Here is a 20,647-nt window from a genome sequence, read left to right on the forward strand (position 1 = left end):
TCCTTGTACAATGATAAGAAACTTTGGGCAATCTGTCTCTTCAATCCCTTCCCTAATTTTTTTCCTCAAGAGGGGGCTTATTATGGACAGATTTGGGTTCTCTAGAGAGAATTGACTCACAAGGTTCTCAGCTCCTTACTTGTCTTGACCATCCAACTCTTCAAGACCTCACTCAAGTCAGTCATGAGCTCCCAAACTTGTTCTTCATTGGTTAAGAATTACAATTTCCCTTACCTACAAAGATCTCCAGCCATGTCCAAAACATGAGCATCATCCCCTTCAAAAGCAAACCAACATTTTTCACTTACCAATTTTCCTGATTTGTTTCTTAAAACTTGAGTCTCAAGTTATATGGCAGGGTAGAGTTTTTAGTTCAATTTAGATCTTAAGGCAATATCAATATCATTCATGCTAGGGCAGCATCTAGTCATACAAATGTCTCCAACACTTGAAGCTAAGTGAAATCAATAAATTTCCAGAAAAACAGCTTGCTCAGCTCTCTGATGCTTGAAAAGTTGGAAGCCTAATCAGATTCCTTACCGCCAATCTAAAATTTAACTAATACACAATCTCAAAAGCATGCAATTGAGCCTTAGGTTTATGTCAAAAGTTTCAAGACGGACCTGCTTTAACAAGATCTGGGTATTCTTTTAGTTGGAAAGCTTTAATGAACTGATACACAGAAAAATATGAATCTGGTTTGGCAGAAGCATTGCCCAGTGAGGATGTCACAGAACTTTGTATTAGTCTAGAAGAAAGTAAAGATGTGAAACCTGAAATTGCTTCAACTGAATTTACTTGAATATGCTAATAATTGTAAATTTTGATTAAAAGAACCATCATCAGGCTATTATGATTTTCCATATGTTCTCAATTTGCATCCAACTAAATTTACTTGGATGTGCTAGTAATTGTAAATTTGAATTAAAAGAATCATCAACAGGCTATGATCTTCCACCTTATTTGCATTAAGTTGCCTGACATTTTCTCCTTTATATTTGCCATTTTTCCAATTCATGATGAGTCCTGCTCCCTTAAAAATGCTCTGCCAGTGCTCAAAATATGCCTTAGTTCCCTATCTTCACCAGAACCATTTGTTTTGCATTAATGGACAAGGAAGCAAAGCTAATGTGAAACCTTAAGTTGCTTTGACTAAATTTACACAGATATGCTTATAATTGTGAATTGGAATTGAAAAAGCCATCATCAGGTCATGGTTTTCGCATTCTCAACTTGCACACAGGTTACCAAAAAATACTCCCCTGTATCTTTTCCATTTTCTAGATTTGTTACAAATCCCATCTAGAACAATATGAACCGCAAATCAAAGGTATGTATGGTAGTCCTATACTATTTTCATTTCTGATTATGGAACCAAATACATGGCCACATCCCAAGAAAAATTCTCATCACAAGTAATGCAGGAACAAATGAAATGAACGTACCCTCTTAATATAACCTATTGTGCTTTCAAATAAGCTCTTATGGATGCTAATGCATCTCAACCAACTAATTTGCTCATTTTGATTCCAGAATAGGAGGAAACAAGAGAAAAATGCACATATGTTTATTCTGTAAAGCCACTTGACGAACAACTCCAATAAACATAATACAAAATCAGAACATAGATGGGTAGGGAAACTAGATGAGACCAATAACATGGATAAAGTTGTTACAATAGGATAAGGAACATATTTATCTCGGGAAAGCTTATGCAGACCAGCTATAACAAGCCAATAAAAAAATGGGCTCCCAAATAGGCAATTATGCTATTAAAATAAAAAAATAAGAAAAGGAAGATAGATCAAAAGCTTAAATTAAAAAATCTGAAAAACATATACAGCTTTGCCCGCACTAACATATTCCTTACTATATGACTTGTAGTTAACAGAAAAATTTCTAGACAAAAATTGGAAGCATGTCTACTAGAGAAAAAAGGTGGTTTCTCAGACTCACAGGCAATCAACAGATGGATGTGCATCTCTCTCTTGCAAGCCACCTGGGCAACCCCAGAACCAACAAATTGACAGAAGGAATCACGAAGCAATGCAAATGGTAAAGACCTGATTGTCTCACCTCCGCACATCCAACCAGAAGACTCACCCTACCCAATTGACCATTAGCTTCAAAATCACAATTAAGCTGGGAAAGATACATGGCCCACACATAAGTAATAAAATAAATACCAACTTAATACTGGACTAAGTGTGTTAATAAAATTAATACCAACTTCATACTAGACTAGTGTAACAAGCAAATGATGAAAAAGGAGCTTGCTAAAGTGAAGTCATCTCGGCGTAATACCTCATGAAGGCATAACAAAACATAAAGCATTAAATGACAATAAATTTAGTGCACCCAGGATATTACATACTACCTCCAGAACTAGGTTAATTAAACAAGAAACTGACACAACATCCATGACACACCACAACTACATTTGAATGATTATTCAACGGTACCTTTGAGAAGACTCATAAATTCGGCTACCAGAGAAAGCCTCCCTCATATCATAGCTCTGATTCCTGTTAAAGGTATGTGGAGGATTACCATAATACTTTATTTCATCCCTGCGTGCATCATACCCTCCTGGGTAGCCCTGATGACCATCTCCAACACTACTGCTATATCCACGATTATCATTTAAATTTTCATTGTAACCAAGCATTGGACCACCACCACTTCCATGGTATTGTTTTGAAGAAGCTGGTTGACGATACTGGTCCACTTGTGACTGCATCTCATGACGCAAAAACTCTTCCCTACGCTTAGCATGCTGAGCTCTCAGGGCTTCAAGCTTGGCCTGGAATTGTTCATGGATCTCTCGTGTGCGCTGCAAAGAAGGTTCGTGCATAGAGTTTTCAGTGTTCAGAGAAACAATAGATCAAATGATTTGACCTAGAGACATTTCTGCAGATACTTAATGTATACTGTCCAAAACAGAGAATATAAAGACACAGTTCCCTTGCCACCAAGAGACAATAATCAAATTTTGATGCCAGCCCACTAATTCTGACTAGCACATACAATAAAACAAAAAGCCATGCAACTTGTCAAGAGAACACCTTATATACTCAATTACTTACAACAATGCCATCCTACATTTTCAGAAATAAGGTAAGAAAAAGCAAAAAATCAACACAATTTACCCAAATTCTCAAACACAAAATTAATATACCGAGTTGATGGATGTAACTATCTACAATAGACTCAAAACTAAATAAACCTTAACTTTGAAAGTATGGTTCTGGAAGTTGGGTAAACCAACAAAACCATTGTGTGACTAATATTCTCAATGACGTATTTACATCAGTCCAAAATAAACTAATTTATAAATTAGAAATAGACAAACATGTTATGCTTTCTCGAGACACATCACTTAAACCATTGGCAATACTATAATGATATGACAATACACAGACATAACTAGTTCTGCCATGGAAGTTTTGAATTTTACTTACCATTAATTCCTGAAAGATAATCAGATTTGTTAAAATTATGCAAACAATCACATACCTCACGATGCCGTGTATTTTCTTCATCCTCTGCATCATCTTGCTCTTTTGTAAGTTTCATCACCTCATCCACAAGTTTCTGCTCAAATGCTTCAAATGACTTGTGCAATGTTTGATCTTCAAAGCTGACATCCACTTCCACCTTCTGATTAGATTCCTTAGGCAAAACATTATTTCCTTCTGTAGGTATAGACTCTGGCATTTGACCATGGTAATAAGGACTTGCTCCATCTGAACCCCTTACTTTAGATGGAGAGATATTTCCACTAACTGGGTCTGGAGGACCTCGGCCTATATAATAAATGAAGACCGGTAAAAGAATCATTAGAAAATGAACAGGCTTAAAGGGTACAACCTAGCTTTAACATTATCAGATTTCCACAATCCATTTGTAAAATAAATTGATTTCTGGATTCGATGGTACAATCTAGCTTTAACCAAATTTGTACTTTTAAAAGCATCAAAATACAAGAAAATAAATTAGTTGAATTGTTTTGGGTAAGTATCACTAAAATACTTTTAATTTAACAAAAAAAGGGTCTTTCAAAAGCCTACCAAAGAAATCAGATAAAAACAATTCAGTAAATTACAATAGCACTCTCTGGAGGCAAATCTTTCCCACAAGGTACCTTCTTTATGAATATGAGGTAGTACAAAATTTGATCCATTTCGTGTACCTTCCCACTTCCAGTGGCCATCTCCTTGTGAAGATGAATAGCATTGCTCCATGTCTATTGGTGGGACATCTGGTATGCTTGGATAATGCTGTGTACCAGAACTATGCTGCATTCTCTGTGCAGCTATATGTTGCATTTGGGCTGCAACTAGTGAATTTGCATTTGATCCGCGACTAGAACCCTGTCGTCCCATTGCTTCGTCTCTAAATTCATCAACTTGTTCAGCCCGTTTATTAAAGCCTAGAGGTTTGGATCCTCTAGCCTTTTCAGTTCTACTAGCATGTGAGTAATATGCATCACGGCCTCCAGAAGGATGACTGTCATGTTCAAATTGGTATCCAGTATCCTTCTCAGCTCCCTGACCTCGAGAACCACTGGATCCTGTAAAACGAGGCTTGAAATTTTTGTCTCTTGTAGGGGTTCGTTCAGCACCTCCACGTGACCTCCGATTCACGCCCAACGTTGTTGGGCAACCCTGCCAAAGCACATTTCACTTCAGAATTGCCCTAATGCTGGCCAAACATACTGTAATGAATCGCAGAAATAGATTTCTCATTTAATGTCTAATGTTGATGTTATGCTTCTTTAGATTCAAGTAATATACATAAACTTACTGCTGAAATTGCAAGCAGACTACTCATTTGAACAAGATATATGGAAGCCATACACAGAAGCTGTTTCGTAACGGGTGAGATTTGAAGTTTAAAATAAACAGATAATTCTCTATCTTAGTAAATTAGCAAACCCTTCAGTCTCCACGGTATCTAACTATAGAGAAAAACGTGACCACACCGCATTCCACATAAAAAAAAAAACCTTTTAATTTTTTGAATCGTTCATGCAACATATTGACCATGGATATGTCTCCACTTGCCCTAGGCACATTTTGACCATGGATATATCTTACAATTGTCCTAAACAACTTTTGACCATGGATATATCTTACAGTTGCCTAGGCAAATCTCTAGGTAACAAATAGATCAGACTTCCTGATATGCAACCTTCTCAATACAACGTTACATACACAATAACAAAAACCTACTGCGAACGTGATATAAAGATTTCACCACTCTTCCCTAAAGACGTAGTTAGCAAAACTCTCATGCTAGATTTAAACAGATGCACTCAATAGTTAGACATGGCATTACAAAGAAATTAGATCAATATCCACAAAGAAACACTAGTTGATCAATAGGACTTGAATGCATTAAGTAATATAAAGGAGTGCAAGAGGAAAAGTACCGAGATTTAAAAAACAATAGTACAAAGAACTAAAGAAAGATGAAAATATTGAAATAACCTAAAGAGGTTATGATCACGAAGTATAAATGCCAATGTACAAACCCTCCTGTTTAAGAGATTAAGAAAACTCAAATGCAAGATTTTAGCTGATACACTTGATAGTTAGATGGCATTACAAAAAAGATTTAAAGGTTTTCAAGAGGAAAAGTACCAAGATTTTAAAAATAATAGTACAAAGAACTAAAGAAAGATGAAAATATTGAAATAACCTAAAGAGGTTATGATCACAAAGTATAAATGCCAATGTACACACTCTCCCATTTAAGAGATTAAGAAAACTCAAATGCAAGATTTTAACTGATACACTTTATAGTAAGATGGCATTACAAAAAAGATTTTTAATCAATATCCATAAAGAAAGACAAGTAGATCCATGGGACTTGAATGCATTAAATAATAATAAATAGTACTGGGGAAAAGGTGACAAAATTATGAAACAATAAATACAAAGCACTAAATAGAACTACAAATGATAAAAACTACCTACAAATGGTATTGTTAAGGTCAGACTCTGCAATGAAGAATATAGCTAGGAGTGGTGAATGAATAAACATCATGATAGGAGAGTAGGTGTCGTTTATGTAGCAAAAGCTCAGGCATAAAGAACCAACAACTACCATCATCTATCGCCAAAAAGAGCCAATGCAGAACCTGGCCAGAGTCTGAAAGCTCAAAACTCAGTAATCCAAAATTCTGAAATGGATTTGGGACTCTGTAAATTGAAAATATATATATATATATATATATATATATATATATATATATATATATATATATATATATATATATATAATGAACTTAATAATGCACAAGAGATGTACAGAATTGAAAAAAGATATATAAAAACGCAATTTGGAAAACATGCAAATCTATTTTGATCAATCGTAGTAACATTTCTTAGGAATGGGATTGCTTAGGAAAATTAGAAAAACCTATGTTCCATGGAGTTTCAAGACAGGGCAATGATGGGATCAGATGGTTTTTACAGATAGGGGGACAGATGTACTATGTACCAATGTTGGTGATGGCGCGTGGTGGCTTGGGATTTAGAAGTATGTATGTAGACACACCATGGACAAAAGCTAGGGACAGTAGACAATGGCTAGGGATGTAAATATAAAAATAGATAGATAGATTTATATCTTATTAATATATATTTATATTGATTTTAGAAAGTTCTATTACAATATATAAATATACGTCTTCCCTGCAATTTCTCTATATATTTAAATTAACTAACAAAAAACCTATTACACTGCATAAATATGTCTTTCTGCAATCAAATCCTAATTATTTCTGACTAATTTTTAATTCTCCGCAGAAATAATGTTGACACTAAGGAATCGGAATGGTCTAAATGTGAGGGTTGCACAGTAAAAGACAAGAATATTGTGATCTCTCAATCTTTTTATTTACTTTCTTCTCTGTTCTTACAGCAGTCAGCCAAAGTGCACAAACATTTATGCAAACATGATAACATCCGTCACCACTCCCTTTGCTCTCTACTAAAACCAAGGTGCCCATAAGAAAGAAGAAATTTTTGATCACCAACTTCCAAAAGATAGGAGAGAGTGTGTCCATGTTAATAAAACAATAACAGAAGTTATATTTTAATGGTCTACTTTGTCTCCAACATGTAAATATTCCTCCTTTCTTCCAAGGTCAACAATTGTCCATGCCATCATGTTGTCAGTTTGTTTAATCCATTGACACAGAGAGACTTTAGCCCTCCCATGGGATGTTAGAAAGTCGCCCAAGCCCCGTCATGGGGGATGTACCAGGGACCTCCCATGCCTCCTTAGCACTCAACACCAATGAGCCTCTTATGGTAGAGAACAGCCTCTCGGCCATATAAACAAATTACAATAAAAGTTAATTGATTGTTATTAATGACCATGCTCTCAGAAGAAAACATTTAGGATGAGACATGCATTGGAATATTAATTTATAAAGAACTTAAACATAAAGGATTGATTTAAATACATAAAGTTGCAGACAGAGCTAAGTATTAATATATGAGATTACAGATGTTCATGTTCTAATGGTGAAGAGGTGCATTCATAATAAAAGAAACCCAAGTTCACATCCTCAACCATCCATCGACCCATAACTTGGAAGGCATGCCGTAGAGGCTCGAGTACTTAAATGTGGGCAGGGTTATAGAGCATTGAGCCCTTATTTGCAGTCTAAGCTAAATAGCTTACAGCCTTAACCCAACATTGCCATAAGTGATCCAAATAATCGGGCCATTCCAAAAAAGAGCATTTATCTTCCAGTCTCTCAAAACATGATCAGATATAGACAAATATACACATGGATCCAAAATGTTACAGTAAGCCCTACTTCCAAAGATTTCGCTCACACTTGTCACCTTCATTAACAGTGTAGATCCTCTTCTAATGCATGTAATTGATTACAAACCATATTTACTGCTCTCTTTTTTCAGTGTTTATGTTAAACACAAAGTTTTGTCACTTGACAAATCGAGCCTATCCTCATCAATGCGTATGACTACTTCCATTAACTTAATCATTTTTACTTGACTTTTGAGAAAAAATCATCTGCATTAATCTGGATTGAATTTTTTAATCAAATCAATCCTTTTGTACCTCCTCATATTATTAAATTGTTTCCACAGATTACATTTAATCTTGGTTTTTCATTTTAGAATTGTGGCAATGAATGTGATGAACATTTGATTGAATCAGTTTCTTTTAGTGCTCCCCCCCTAGCACAAACTAAAGAATCTAACTTCATGATCCCCAAAGCAAAACTAAGCATTATACATTGAAAAAACAAAATAAATCTCTCAATTGAGATCTGACCTATCATAACCCTTGCATCTCAAATGTGTAAACTCGGACTTCCTCAAATTGAAGCACCAGGAAGACAAGCATCAATTGTCTCACACCAACAGTACTTTCACTTTACAAACCAACTTAGGCAAATTGCAGAACATATCATCCAGGGCTGACTCCAATTTTTCATTACAATGTAGATAGCTTGTCTACCCACATTTGAAAATGACTTGTCCTTAGCTTTAATTGAAGAGAGATGTATATTAGCAACATTACCTGAATCTGTTAACTTACCTGAGGGAAAATAGCCTTTTTCAACTTTCAAAATATGGCTCTATGGGTTGCCCATCGCTCCATTAAAATTAAGAGTCTAATGCCTCTATAAAGGAAAACAGGAGACAGGACAAATCACTACATTACCTGAATCTCTCAACATACCTGTGTAAAATGGCCTTTTTCACCACAAATACGGCATGTAAGCTCTTCTTCCTTCTTCCGTTTCCAGTTCCTTTCTATAGACTTAGCCTTTGATTCCCACACTTTAGCTTCTCGACTAGTAAACCCAGTGGGAATTGCATTTGGATCACGATTCTTTTCATCCTCATCGGACTCATCATCACTAGCAGTTCTTTTTTTCACTGTACTATTGTCACGATCTTTGAGATCAGAGGGTTTAGGGGGTCCTGTATACTCCTTTCCATAAACTTCTTTCATCCATTCCTCATCTTTTTCATCATCCTGAGGATCAGCCATTATAGATAGTGACCAAGGTAAACCTTTTTATCGCCTCCAATAATGCAGATCCTTGGTTGCGGCTACCCCACAATCCTGCAACAAAGTTCAGCAGCGTTTGTTGAGCAACGCTTGGTTCGGAGCAAGTCATAAAGAGGTCTGTGAGCTAGACATCAAGTAAAATCCGGTAACATGAACCTTATTTTGCACAGTTAAGTATATTGATGCACCACGGTTATATGCATGCCTGTTCACAAAAAAGATCTTACCCTCACATACCTGACTCTTCCTTGTTACTAGCCAAAAGCATTGATGGCCTGGCAACAAAGTAGATATAAAAGGTATTCCAGACTCTAAAACTTGGCTGTGGATATACAATGTTATTCCTCAGAATAAATAGAAAAGTCACATATATGACCATATAATTATGAATCTACTTCATTATTCCAACTGGGTGTAATCAATAACATTTTACTGGTTAAAATCCAGTGTCTAAAAGGAAAGTCTAGGGCTTTTACAGAGTCTGCACATGGAATTAGATAATTATTGCAATGCTGCATATTTTATTTCCTTAACAAATAACTGTTTGGCAGAAATTAACAAATGTATTAAGAAAATAAAATCACCATATTAGCTTTTACAATCGCCACCTCAGTGAATAAAGCATATCTGCTAGTGCTAGGAAATAAGACAAACTACAACGAATTAAATGTGTAAAACAAAAACTGAATTCTAATAGATAATGCCCCTAAAGTAAACTTTGATTGCAGCTTTGCATGGCACAGACAAGCATGCCAAATGTCAAATAATCAATAATGAAGCTGAAAATGCATAAACATATATATTAAGGCTACACAACAAGATGATGATCAGCTGCTGAGGAAAACAAAACTTCCATTAGGTGCAACTTTTGTTTGCCATGCATAGATGTTAGGATAGAAGAATATGAAAAAACTCAAAATGACAATAACTGTCATAAACATTCAGCCAACAATGAAAGTGGAAAGATCAAGCCATATGATTTGCAAATGTAATTACAAATTAGTAACAAATCAGCCTTTAAGGAATGGGAGAAACCCTTGCAATGATAAAATCCACTTATAATGGACAACATGGAAGAGTGAATTGTAATGAATACATTAGTGAGGAACATATCCACCGATAAACTTGAGAGGCTTAAGCGTCTCAAACTTTGACAAGGCCAACAAAAACTATCTAGAGTCTAATGCAGATAAATAAATTTCCAGTTACTGCTACAAAGAAATGTATAGCCTCACTGCATCCATTTGAATAGTACACTCCAAACCCATGAAAAGAATGTTTGTAGATCTAATATATTCAGTATACTGATGTCAAATTAGTCAAATGAAAAAACACAATTTGGATGGTTTTAATAATGCAATTAGATATCTCTTATGATTGAGCCAGATATATAAAAATATTATCAAATCCCCAATTTCAAGTGGTGTAAATTAAGCTCCATGACAGAATATTCAGGGAAATGAATATTGATATGACAATTCATCAGAATACCACATAAGAAAATGATCTGTGCCCCCCTATGTAAGTTGTCGATCTTCAGACTATTAAGTTTGAACTTTTAGTAATCGGCTTGGCACATGTCGGACGGTAGTGTCTTGAATTTATGAAGTACTAAATATCTAACAAAATCCATGCACACCCAGTATAAAGATAAAATCCGCCTTGAAGAAGTGATCAGATGAGTGCCACACTTCATTGTCATGGAAATGGACATTCAATCTTCCGTGGCTCCGTTATTTATTCTCCAACTTCAGAAAGTATAAATAATACATTCGCCTTCATGTTTTTTATATCAGGATGTCTCTTTCTCTCCACATACATCTACAGAACATATCGAACTTGATCTGTGATTACAGCGATGTCTGATTTCTGTTTGCAACGACAGAAAAATTTAAACAAAAAAGACATTGACGATTCCTATTGATTCTGGAAAGTATTCATGCATTTATAAACATATGTTGCAAGTAAGAATTAAGCTATGAGAAAGGGTTGTCAATTACAAGCAATGTGGACAGTTTCTAAACTGATGGCGATTGACACTTCTTGCAAGGAGAAAAAGGGTATATAGGAGTTGCTAGACATCAACAGTAAAGGAAGGTATGCAATGAAAATGCATCATCAATAGAAAAATCTTGAGGCAAAGTGAAGTAGATATCAGTGATAATAAAAGATAGATTTAGAGTGTGTTCGAATGTGTAAAGGGATCATATGCTTGAAATATCTTGAGAAAAGGAAGTTGATGCCTGAAGAATTGAATGCAGATTGTATGAAACAGGTATGAGTAATGATAATGCTTTGTAAGTATTCAAATTGGTGATGACAAAAGAAGTGATTTTGGAATTTAGACATTCTCAGAAAAAAAATGTCTACCGAAGTTTAATACAGTCCTAAGGAGGAAAGGCCACTTACTTTAAGGTCTGAAGATCAGGTATGACTGCCAGTGAATTGATTTTGGTTTTCTTTCAATCTGTTGCAATGGTAAACAGTGCTCTGATTCTGTTCTCTCAAATTTGTTCTATGATTGTAGACAAGTTTGTTTCAGAATTTGCCAATAACACAGAAAAGATTTCCAGTTACATTTGCAGATTTATATGAACTATTCCTCCACTTTGTATTCAGTTTACAGAGGCATTATTGCAGATCTTTTTGATACATCAGAAGTCTGTTTGCCTGCTTATTTTGTGAAGGAAAATCTTAGAATTTGTAATCCATTGTAAACTTATAACTGTTGACTGTAACATTCTAGAAACTGGTGCTTTAAGAATTTCTAAGTTGGTGCTCCAATCATTGAATTGTGGTTTTGGATGAGTTGATGCTCTTATAAAGGATTTGCCCTAAAATTTCACTTTGGTGTGCTCTTATAAGGGTTGGTGCCCTGAAATATTGTAAATTCTTTAACCTTGAGGCTGCATTAGGATGGTAGATCCTAGCAGCATTACTTACCGTGGTTTTTCCCATCCTGGATTTCCACGTAAAAGCTTGTGCATTGTCTCTTTGTGCGGTTTCATCACTTTCTGGTTCTAGTTTCAATTTCAGTTTTTCAGATTGAAGTTTGACAAGTTCCATTATAAGTTTATATTGATTAAGAAATAAAAAGTCTAAAAACTCTATATCTACTACTGATTCGCAACCCTTCTCCCAAAACCATGAATATTTATCATGCTTATTTAAAATGGCATTCAACTTTATGTTTGTTGTTTATAAAATGCTAAATGATACTCTAATCTTAATTCAGGCTTCTAGGCTACATATTATATATATACAAATCCAAATCCCAAAAACCAGATTCACAAACATGAACCGGACCAATACTGGACCTGGCAACTTAGTTTTGTAAGGTGTTGCCAAATTTCAGTCCCTCCTTTTAAGCTTCTAGCTTGGTCTGTTTTCATTGCATATATGTTTGAGTCCTCATCTAAGTATCCCCTAGGTGGCTCTCTTCTCATCAAGCATCCTCAAGGCTTGCCTTTTGGGTCTGGCCGGGTTTTCCATGCTCTGCTTCCCCCCACACCTCTATGCGGGATTCTTGCTTTGTCCTTGCATCTAGGTCTTAGGTGGTCTAGGTTTAGGTGGGTTATTGTCTGAGCATCTTCCCGATGAGAAGGAAGCCTATTCTACGCTGCAATTAACTCCTAATGCTAGCATGGTGTTCCTTTCGGATTCCAGCCCGCGTTGTCGAATTCCTATCGCTGGCGCACTTCATCAATTAGAATCCCGAAGAGCAAAGTATTTTGGTATCTCCAAATTTAAAAGTTGATTCATGATGAGAGGATCAAAAGAACAAGTATTTGCAGTCATGAATCACTCAGAGTACTAGTCCAAAGTCAAAATCTGTTTTTGTGCAGAGGAACGGAATTCCACCAATCTAAGCACTTTCCCCTTGGAAGCGAATGTCTTCAAGTTCATTTCCAAAGTAATGTTGAGAAAAGAAGAGAAATACTTCTAGTTGTTCAAATCTTCAGAAAGCATACACCTCTATGATACTTTCCATCTAAAAAAAATATGGAATTTCTATTCCGAAAGATATAAAAATGTGAAAATACTAAATCCGAATGCGAAGGCATTCTTTGGAAATACCACAAAGTTGTTTCCGATGGAGCAGTTTGTGAAGTGCAAACCCGGCTAAAGAAGATAATAGTCCAAGCCCTCAAGGCAGAAAGTTTATTTCACGGCTTCTCCAAGGAATGAACTAAGATACAAAGGAAAGCTTCGTGCCAAAAAGAAAGCGATGGGTATCTAAGGCACTGAAGGAGTATTGCTCATGCTGCAATCTCGGATCAAAGAAAAAGGCAAGCCTACGGAAAGATAGGCTTATGTTTCCTTCCCCACACATAAAGAATTGTGGTGTAACCCTTGTTTTGATAGCTTTTGTTAAAGCCAAAAACCTAGCAATTCAGTAGGTGAATAATTTTGCTACTAAATGAGATTTAAGTGTTTTTTTTATGAATTGACGTATGGGTAGAAGTAAAATGATTTAAAGAGTCATTAATCTACCCAATTTATTGCAAATCCATCCATTATGGTCGTTAGTTGTGTGTTAATTCGTTCAAGTGGCGCCAATGTTTGAATTTCCGAATCTATATGATCGAATTTCTTCCGTACGGAGTTTTCATGACGTAACGGCTATTTTATCAAAGTAATTTGACTTCTTTGTGTGAAAGTATAAGCTAATGGCAATCAAAGCAGCAACATATGATCATCTAATTGGATTGGAGAGTGAGTTAAAATATCTTTCTAATACTTCCTTCAAGTTTTATGACCTAGGTGATCTGCACAGAGGACTCAATACCCAACCCATCCATCCAATTACTCAGAAATTGAAACAAAGCGGATTACTTGAGGCTATCGGGTTCCCATGGTTGTGCAAGCACCAATATTGTTAAAGGAATGTATCGAAAGATACAATCTAGAGACAAAGCAGATATTGTTGCCTGATCAATCTATTCTGCTTTCTGTGAACAAGGAACTAATGCAATTTGATTTCTGGATCCCAGTGAAGGAAGAGTATTGTGGCATTGATTTTCTTACTCTACATTGATGTTTAACAAGAAGAAAACTCTCAGGAGAGAAGACATGCAGATTACATGGTTTAGACTCCTCGTAGCAAAAAAAGTAAGATGCCAAGGACTCTTTTTGGAACCAACTGAAAGAGGGAAATTGTGGATATCTTGGCATTATTTCTAAGATTAAAAAAAGAGGAAGAGATTCTAGATTTTATTGAGCATCACTTCTACTTGGTCCACGCTATTTGTGCTGAAGGCCTACAGATTGACTGGGTTCAGATTATATGTGAAGAGCTCGCCTTCTGGCTAAATTCGACAAAGGCATTCAGGCAATTCTTCATGTCTTAATATTTGATATACGCCTTAGCCAGGCATCATCTCTGGCCTGATCTTCCAAGCATTGAAGATTATGATGAGAACACCAAGGTGTATGAATTCTACCCTCATCTCCAATTGCAAAGGAGTTTTGAGGAGTATGTAAAAGGTAAATGATGCCTTCACAATGAGGTTGTGTCAGGAATTGCAAGGGTGCTCAGAGTGGAGATTTTCACCAAAAGCCATATCAACGGTCACCCAATTCGGCTGTTGTTTCATCCAATTTCCATCTTTCTCCTACCTGAGGATTTGTGCATTCGATGGCTTCCCCAAGAGGCTCCCCAGATATCCTGAAGATAAGGTAGTTCTTGTTGAGTTGTGTAGATAAATACTAGAGGTGAACACCTTACATTCCAATGTGAAGAAAATGGTCAAGATTCCTTTTCCACTAGTGGTAGGACCCTATTCTTGTGCCTCCAAATCTGATGCTCGGAATTTAATTAAAGCCTTTGAGAGCAAAATTAAATTGATTGATTATGAGGTGATAAGACCTCTGTATGACCCTGTTAACTTTGTAAAAGATCACCTGAAACTATAGTACGCTCATAGACATGTTTCGGATATTGAAGACTATTGGGCCGGGTGTTATGATGAATGCCAAACCAGAGAACGCTACTAATCTAGATTGACAATAGATGAAATTAAGGTGTATAATGATAATGTTGATGTTAGTGATCTTGTAGATGATGGCTCCTATGTGCATCCATCAAACTATGAGCAAATCAAGAACACTCCCATAGTGTCAACTCCGCATGTGGACCCTGTTATTGACACGGTTGAAGTCCTGATGTGTGGTATCATCAAGAGGACGGAAAAATGGGTGGAGTGGACCAGAGCTAGGAAGAAGAGAATTGGAACTGCAAGCTCTAATGGTGGAGTTGCTTCTGGGACAGCCCAATCTACTGCTGCTACATCCACAACTGCTGCTACATCAACATCAGCCAGACCAGCATAATCTATCAGTGGAGGAGGAGACCAGCCTCCTGAGAAGAATGTTCAAATTACTCCAACTTGTGGAGGAGGATCTCTGCTAGATACAGGAAAGGTTGGAGATGAAAAAAAGGGAGAGAGAGAGAGAAGGAGAAGGAGAAATCAATAGCCAAGGCTTCCTCCCTTGTGCCAGTCATTAACCTCGATGGTGACAATACTCCTCTAGATGGCCAAGAGCAGGAGGCATCTTAGCAAGGTGATACTCTAGCCCTCTCTATTACTAAAGCAACTTCTTTTCCTTTTGCCAGCCAAAGCAAGGTGACACCTCCAAAAGCGAGGAAGTTGTTTGATCCTACAGCTCTACAGTCAGCACTCAATGTCCTTTCAACCAAATCTTGGTTGGAAGAGACTATTGATCAGACAAAGAGGAGATGTGAGGAAAGTGCTCGATCTAAGGACCTTATCGTACAAGCAACTTCAACCCAACCAACATCAAAGAAGGCAAAGAAGCAGAAGACTATAGCAGCATTGGCCACGGATTCTTCTACTGGTCACATGCTGGTAAAGATTGCAGAACCTCAAAATGAGCGAAAATTTCATGAGTTAACTCCTAATGACTTTCAGATTAGAATTTTTGACATAGGCATTCCAGTGCACGATTCTATGGTCAACAAATGTGAAGATTGAGGATAGACTGGAGGAGTTAAGGTCAAAAAAAGAGGTACTCAAAGCCTCAAACAAGGAGTTGATGGATTACATCAGAACTGCACTTGGAAGTACCTCTACAAGCACATTCAACCCAAGTGCAGAGGAAAACAAGAATTTGCTACTTAAGCTACAGCAAGAGAAGCAATGTGGTCAAATTGGTCGTGCCTGGATTGATGAAATAAAGGCCCAAGATCCCCCCCTCATTAAAAACCTTAGGAATCTGCTGCTAAACACTGACAAATTGAAAGAGCCAGTGTAAAGCCACCAGATTTTGATGCACAAAGCATCAGATAACCTAACAGAGCAATTGGCCTTGTTGCAAGAGGTGATTGACATGAAGACTAATATCGTTGTGACCTATAGAATACTCAAAACAAGCCAAGAACCATTGCATCATTGGAAGCAATCATTGGAATTCAAAATTGAGAGCTCAGTGAAGTCTGAGCATGAGCTGAAGGATGTATATGATTTAGTGAAGAAAGTAATGGACAAGATATTCGAACATTTAAAAGCTCTGCACACTAAATCATGTCACCAATAATGGTCAGTTGGTGGACATCGAACGAATGAAGACTAAGTTTCTGGCATTCGTTGAAGATGTTACCGATCCATCAAATTTCCAGGTGGCAAAGATTCTAGAACTCTCAGCAGTAGTTTGTGTTCTGAGGTGTGCAACAGAGGAGCTCCAATCAAAAATCTCCAGAGTTGAAGAATTGACAGAAATGCATGATTATTGGATGATTAGAGTTGACGACATTCTCATTCAAAGTGTCCATGAGCTGAAGAGTGTAACTGATGCAGTGAAGGCATATAGAGCCAAGGTCATAACTCCAAATAAAAACTGATGCTCTGACAGAAGGTCACACTCTCCCTACAAACATATGACAAGTGTCACCTCTTCTCTCTCTCTCACTTTCTGATATTGTAGCCATATTTGGCATTCTCCTCGTAGGCTAAAGTTTTGTAACGGATGACCTAACCAGTTAATCCTATTTTTAGAATGTTCAAAGATGCTCTGTTGAGTAATCATGAAATGTAACTGGCCAATTCCAAAAGAGCATATAAATGTAACTTTTTGAGAAGCAAATAAGATCAGCAAAATTTTGATGTGGACAAACCCTTGTAGCTGGGACTACTGTGTGAGACTTTGCGTCCATGTTTTGATTTTGTTGTTCATGTTAGTCTAATTTAGTTCTTGTATGGTGGTTGGAATGAAATGTGTTCTTAAAGAAAATTGTGGGATTGCAAACGAACTAGGTTTTCTTTGTTTCATTTCAGTGGTTATAAGCTTTATTCCCTTGTTTGTAGTATTATCTCATTTCCTCTGTTCTATACAAGTTAGTTCATGTGCATCTTCATGGCTATGTGGGAAGTTCGGGATTTGGTTAATGTAAGCTAATGAGTGAGAAACAAACGGTTGTCGTGCAACCTCATTAACTTGTGTAATTTGGGCATTGCTTAGTTAATCATTTTCTCTTTTTATGCAGCATGCATTGTTAGTTAGTGTTCCATTGTTGCATCTTGCATTCAATAAGTAGGGTAGATTACATCTAGAAGTTGAGAAACTAAAAATGACTCATGTGCATTTATAGTTGTGGAGCTTTGTGAGTCGGCATCTCAAAATCGCCTAGGTTGTTTCAAGTCTTTAGGCAATCTGGTCATACCTCTTCTGCTCTCTGGTCAAGAGCATACCCCTAAATCTTGTTGATCTACTAAAAACAACATTCATTGCAAATCTTTGCATACAAGGGAGCTGTACCTTTTCAATTCAAGGGTCATTGATACAACACCTATATTGACCCATTCTGTTGCTTACAACTTTGTCTTTCACTACATTGGGCGCATTAAGAATCAAGGTACAAACCAAAACCAAGGAAGACAAACTGTTAACCAATAGGTGTAATGTCCCAGCTCAAAGCCAGACAATTAAAAGCAGTTGGCTATCCTTTCCTTGGAATACCCAAGAGGAAAAGGACGTAGGACATCACTGGTTAAGAAATGAAATCCTTGGCTTGTTCTAAATTCAAATTAAGTTGAGTGTACGTCTTTTGATGCAACTTAAGGGAACTTATGTTATTTTTAAGTGAGCGTAAGTAATTTTAAATTAGGCTCATCTTTTTAGGCAACTTACGCGATGCCTAGCCAACCACCTTAAATTATTCCCTCTTTTATCTACTTAAATGACTTAATAAAAATATATGACAAAAAGTCAAGGTGGACCCTAGCTTCAAAAAGTTTCATTGGTGCACACTTTAGGTATTTATTTTGAAGCGTTGCTTAAGCGGTGGAATATCAAGGGTGGAGATTAATTCATCTTTTTAGGAGCTATAAAACACCCTAAGGGCTCATTTAGAGCTCATTATGTGATGAAGATTTCTGCTTATTGCTGCTGCAACTCAGCCGGAGGATAGAAACCCTTAAGTATTCCTGATTTCAGTGAGACGCAAGGGCTCTTTTTAGACAGAAAGTGTGTTTCAGTGGAAGAATTCTGGTTTGTGAAGCCCTAGCACATTGTTAGTTCTGGTCTGCAAGTATTGATCAGGCTTGGAGACCAAATTGAGGACAATATCAATGTTGGAGGCTCAGATCTGGGGGCATTCAATGCTGCAGATCATCCATTTCTGAGTTTTTTGACAGACTGCTGCAAGTAGCTACTAGAACAGACTCTTTGGTAGTCGTTTTGGGAGTCTAGTGCTTCCCATTTTCAACAGCTTGGGATTGATCAAGGGCAGAACCAGATCCGAGGTATCTTTGTGCCTAAATCTGTCTATTTTCATGTCTATATCTCAGGAAAAAAAGGGAAAATCAGACATATGCCTTTCTAAAAATCCAGGGTTATTGTGTAATCATTTCTGATCATGATAACAGTCAGAATTTTCTATTTGTGGTTCTATATTTGATCTGAGAACTGAGATGTAATGATAATTCTTTGATACAAAGTTCATTTCCAGATTTGTGCCCTAGTTGTAAACATTTTTCTTAACAGACACTTGTGCCCTAGTTTGCATATTTCATTGCTTTCTTTTTAATATCTCATTTGGGGATATCACTATGGTATCAGAGCTGCAAGACTTGGCAGCCTACTGGGTTTTGTTGCATGCAAGAAAAACATGGTCAGAGTCTGGAGAAAATTGAAGGAACATAGCAGGTTTTAGATCAGCACCCATCATCAATTGAAGAAGCAAAACGGATGTTTTCAGATATGATAAGATTGTTGAATGATAACAATCAATATTTGAGTCTGTTGACTCATAACACAGCAAATGGTACAACACTGGTGCATAGAGAAGAGGGAGAACGAAGCAAAATTGTAGACTGTAAGGTACATTCTACAGGCAGATCCTCGCAGTCCAGACCATTTATGCCCACTTTTATACAAGAGGATAAACACGCACAAGTAGAACTGGTGGAGGAAAATGAGAACAATGAAGACAGTAGGTACATTCTACAGGCAGATCCTCAGAGTCCAGACCATTTATGCCCACTTTTATACAAGAGGATAAACATGCACAAGTAGAGCTGGTGGAGGAAAATGAGAACAATGAAATATTAGCTAATTATCAAGCCCTAGGACCAAATTTCCAGTCAGCCATCTCTTTTAAGGACTACTTGGAATTTGCCAAGCATACAAGGCCTAGACAGAATCGGAACAATCAAGGAAAACAAAATTATGGGCTGCAGAAAAAGTTGGGAAGTTTGTCTATACCTAATTTTGAAGGATCAACTAGATGTACATCGAAAGCTTGCGTTCAGAAATAGGACACCTACTTTGCCTCAAACCAAAAGGAAAGTGATGCCATAAAATTTGCTATGCTTCACCTTGAAGGGGTTGCACATGAATGGTGATATCACAGTTTACTAACACAAGGACATGACACCAGTCTCTTATGACCAGAGAGTTGACAGCGGATTTGGAGGCATATTTTCGAGAATTGGATCAGTTGAAACAAGTTGGCACAATTGATGCTAATATTTCAGAATTTCAGCAATGCTGGTTATGGTTACTGATATGTCTGAAAGGGGATTGATTTTTTGGTTTATGGAGGTTTGGCTGAACCTGTTAAAGGTTGGGTCAAAGCTTTTGACCCACCATTCTTGCTAGATGCTATTAAGCGTGCAAGCAATTTGGAGTTATCCTCACCACAAGCAAAGTTTCCACAAAGATCCTCACCATAAATTGGCCACAGCAAAAAGACAAGAAACCTGAATATACCAAACCAGCAGGAGAGATATCTCAACCAATCAGTAGGATAGCCTGTGATATAAGGGATGAGTTGAGACGAAAGAGGCTTTGTTTTGATTGTCATCAGCCTTGGACACCTGGACATTGGTGTAAAATTGGAGGCAAAGCCCATTGAATTGAGGCATTTGAGGAGCCTAGTGATAATGAGTTGGAGGAGACATGATTTCAGGATGCACAACAAGAGGAAAAAGATGGAGATTCAAACAAAGATGAGCATCAGGATGATTTGGCACAGATGGAGGGTGCGATAGCAACTCTCTTCACCACTCCTCATTATAGTTCTTTCAGAGTTATGGGCGTTGTGCAAGGACAGTACATTGTT

The 20,647-nt window shown here is 37.0% G+C and overlaps 1 protein-coding gene across 3 annotated transcripts in view; it reads right to left on the reverse strand.

Annotated features, from left to right (window-relative positions):
• Positions 1-2,292: 2,292 nt before the first annotated feature.
• LOC149533321 (uncharacterized) overlaps positions 2,293-20,647 on the reverse strand; it is a 37,896-nt gene continuing 19,541 nt past the window's right edge. For 2 of the 3 annotated variants that reach the window (XM_089803364.1, XM_089803363.1), the window contains exons 2-5: positions 8,731-9,120; positions 4,145-4,667; positions 3,517-3,806; positions 2,293-2,833 (exon numbers count right to left, since the gene is read on the reverse strand). In XM_089803364.1, the coding sequence (XP_089659490.1) occupies positions 2,453-2,833; positions 3,517-3,806; positions 4,145-4,667; positions 8,731-9,045 (1,509 nt within the window). In that variant the 5' untranslated portion in view covers positions 9,046-9,120 and the 3' untranslated portion in view covers positions 2,293-2,452. The remainder of the gene's footprint in view (positions 2,834-3,516; positions 3,807-4,144; positions 4,668-8,730; positions 9,121-20,647) is intronic. The other variant, XM_089803365.1, reaches the window with a different exon arrangement.

This window comes from Cupressus sempervirens, chromosome 10 (genome assembly GCF_028749045.1).
Source record: "Cupressus sempervirens isolate cs-2001-9-10 chromosome 10, ASM2874904v1, whole genome shotgun sequence".
Classification (NCBI taxonomy): Eukaryota; Viridiplantae; Streptophyta; class Pinopsida; order Cupressales; family Cupressaceae; genus Cupressus; species Cupressus sempervirens.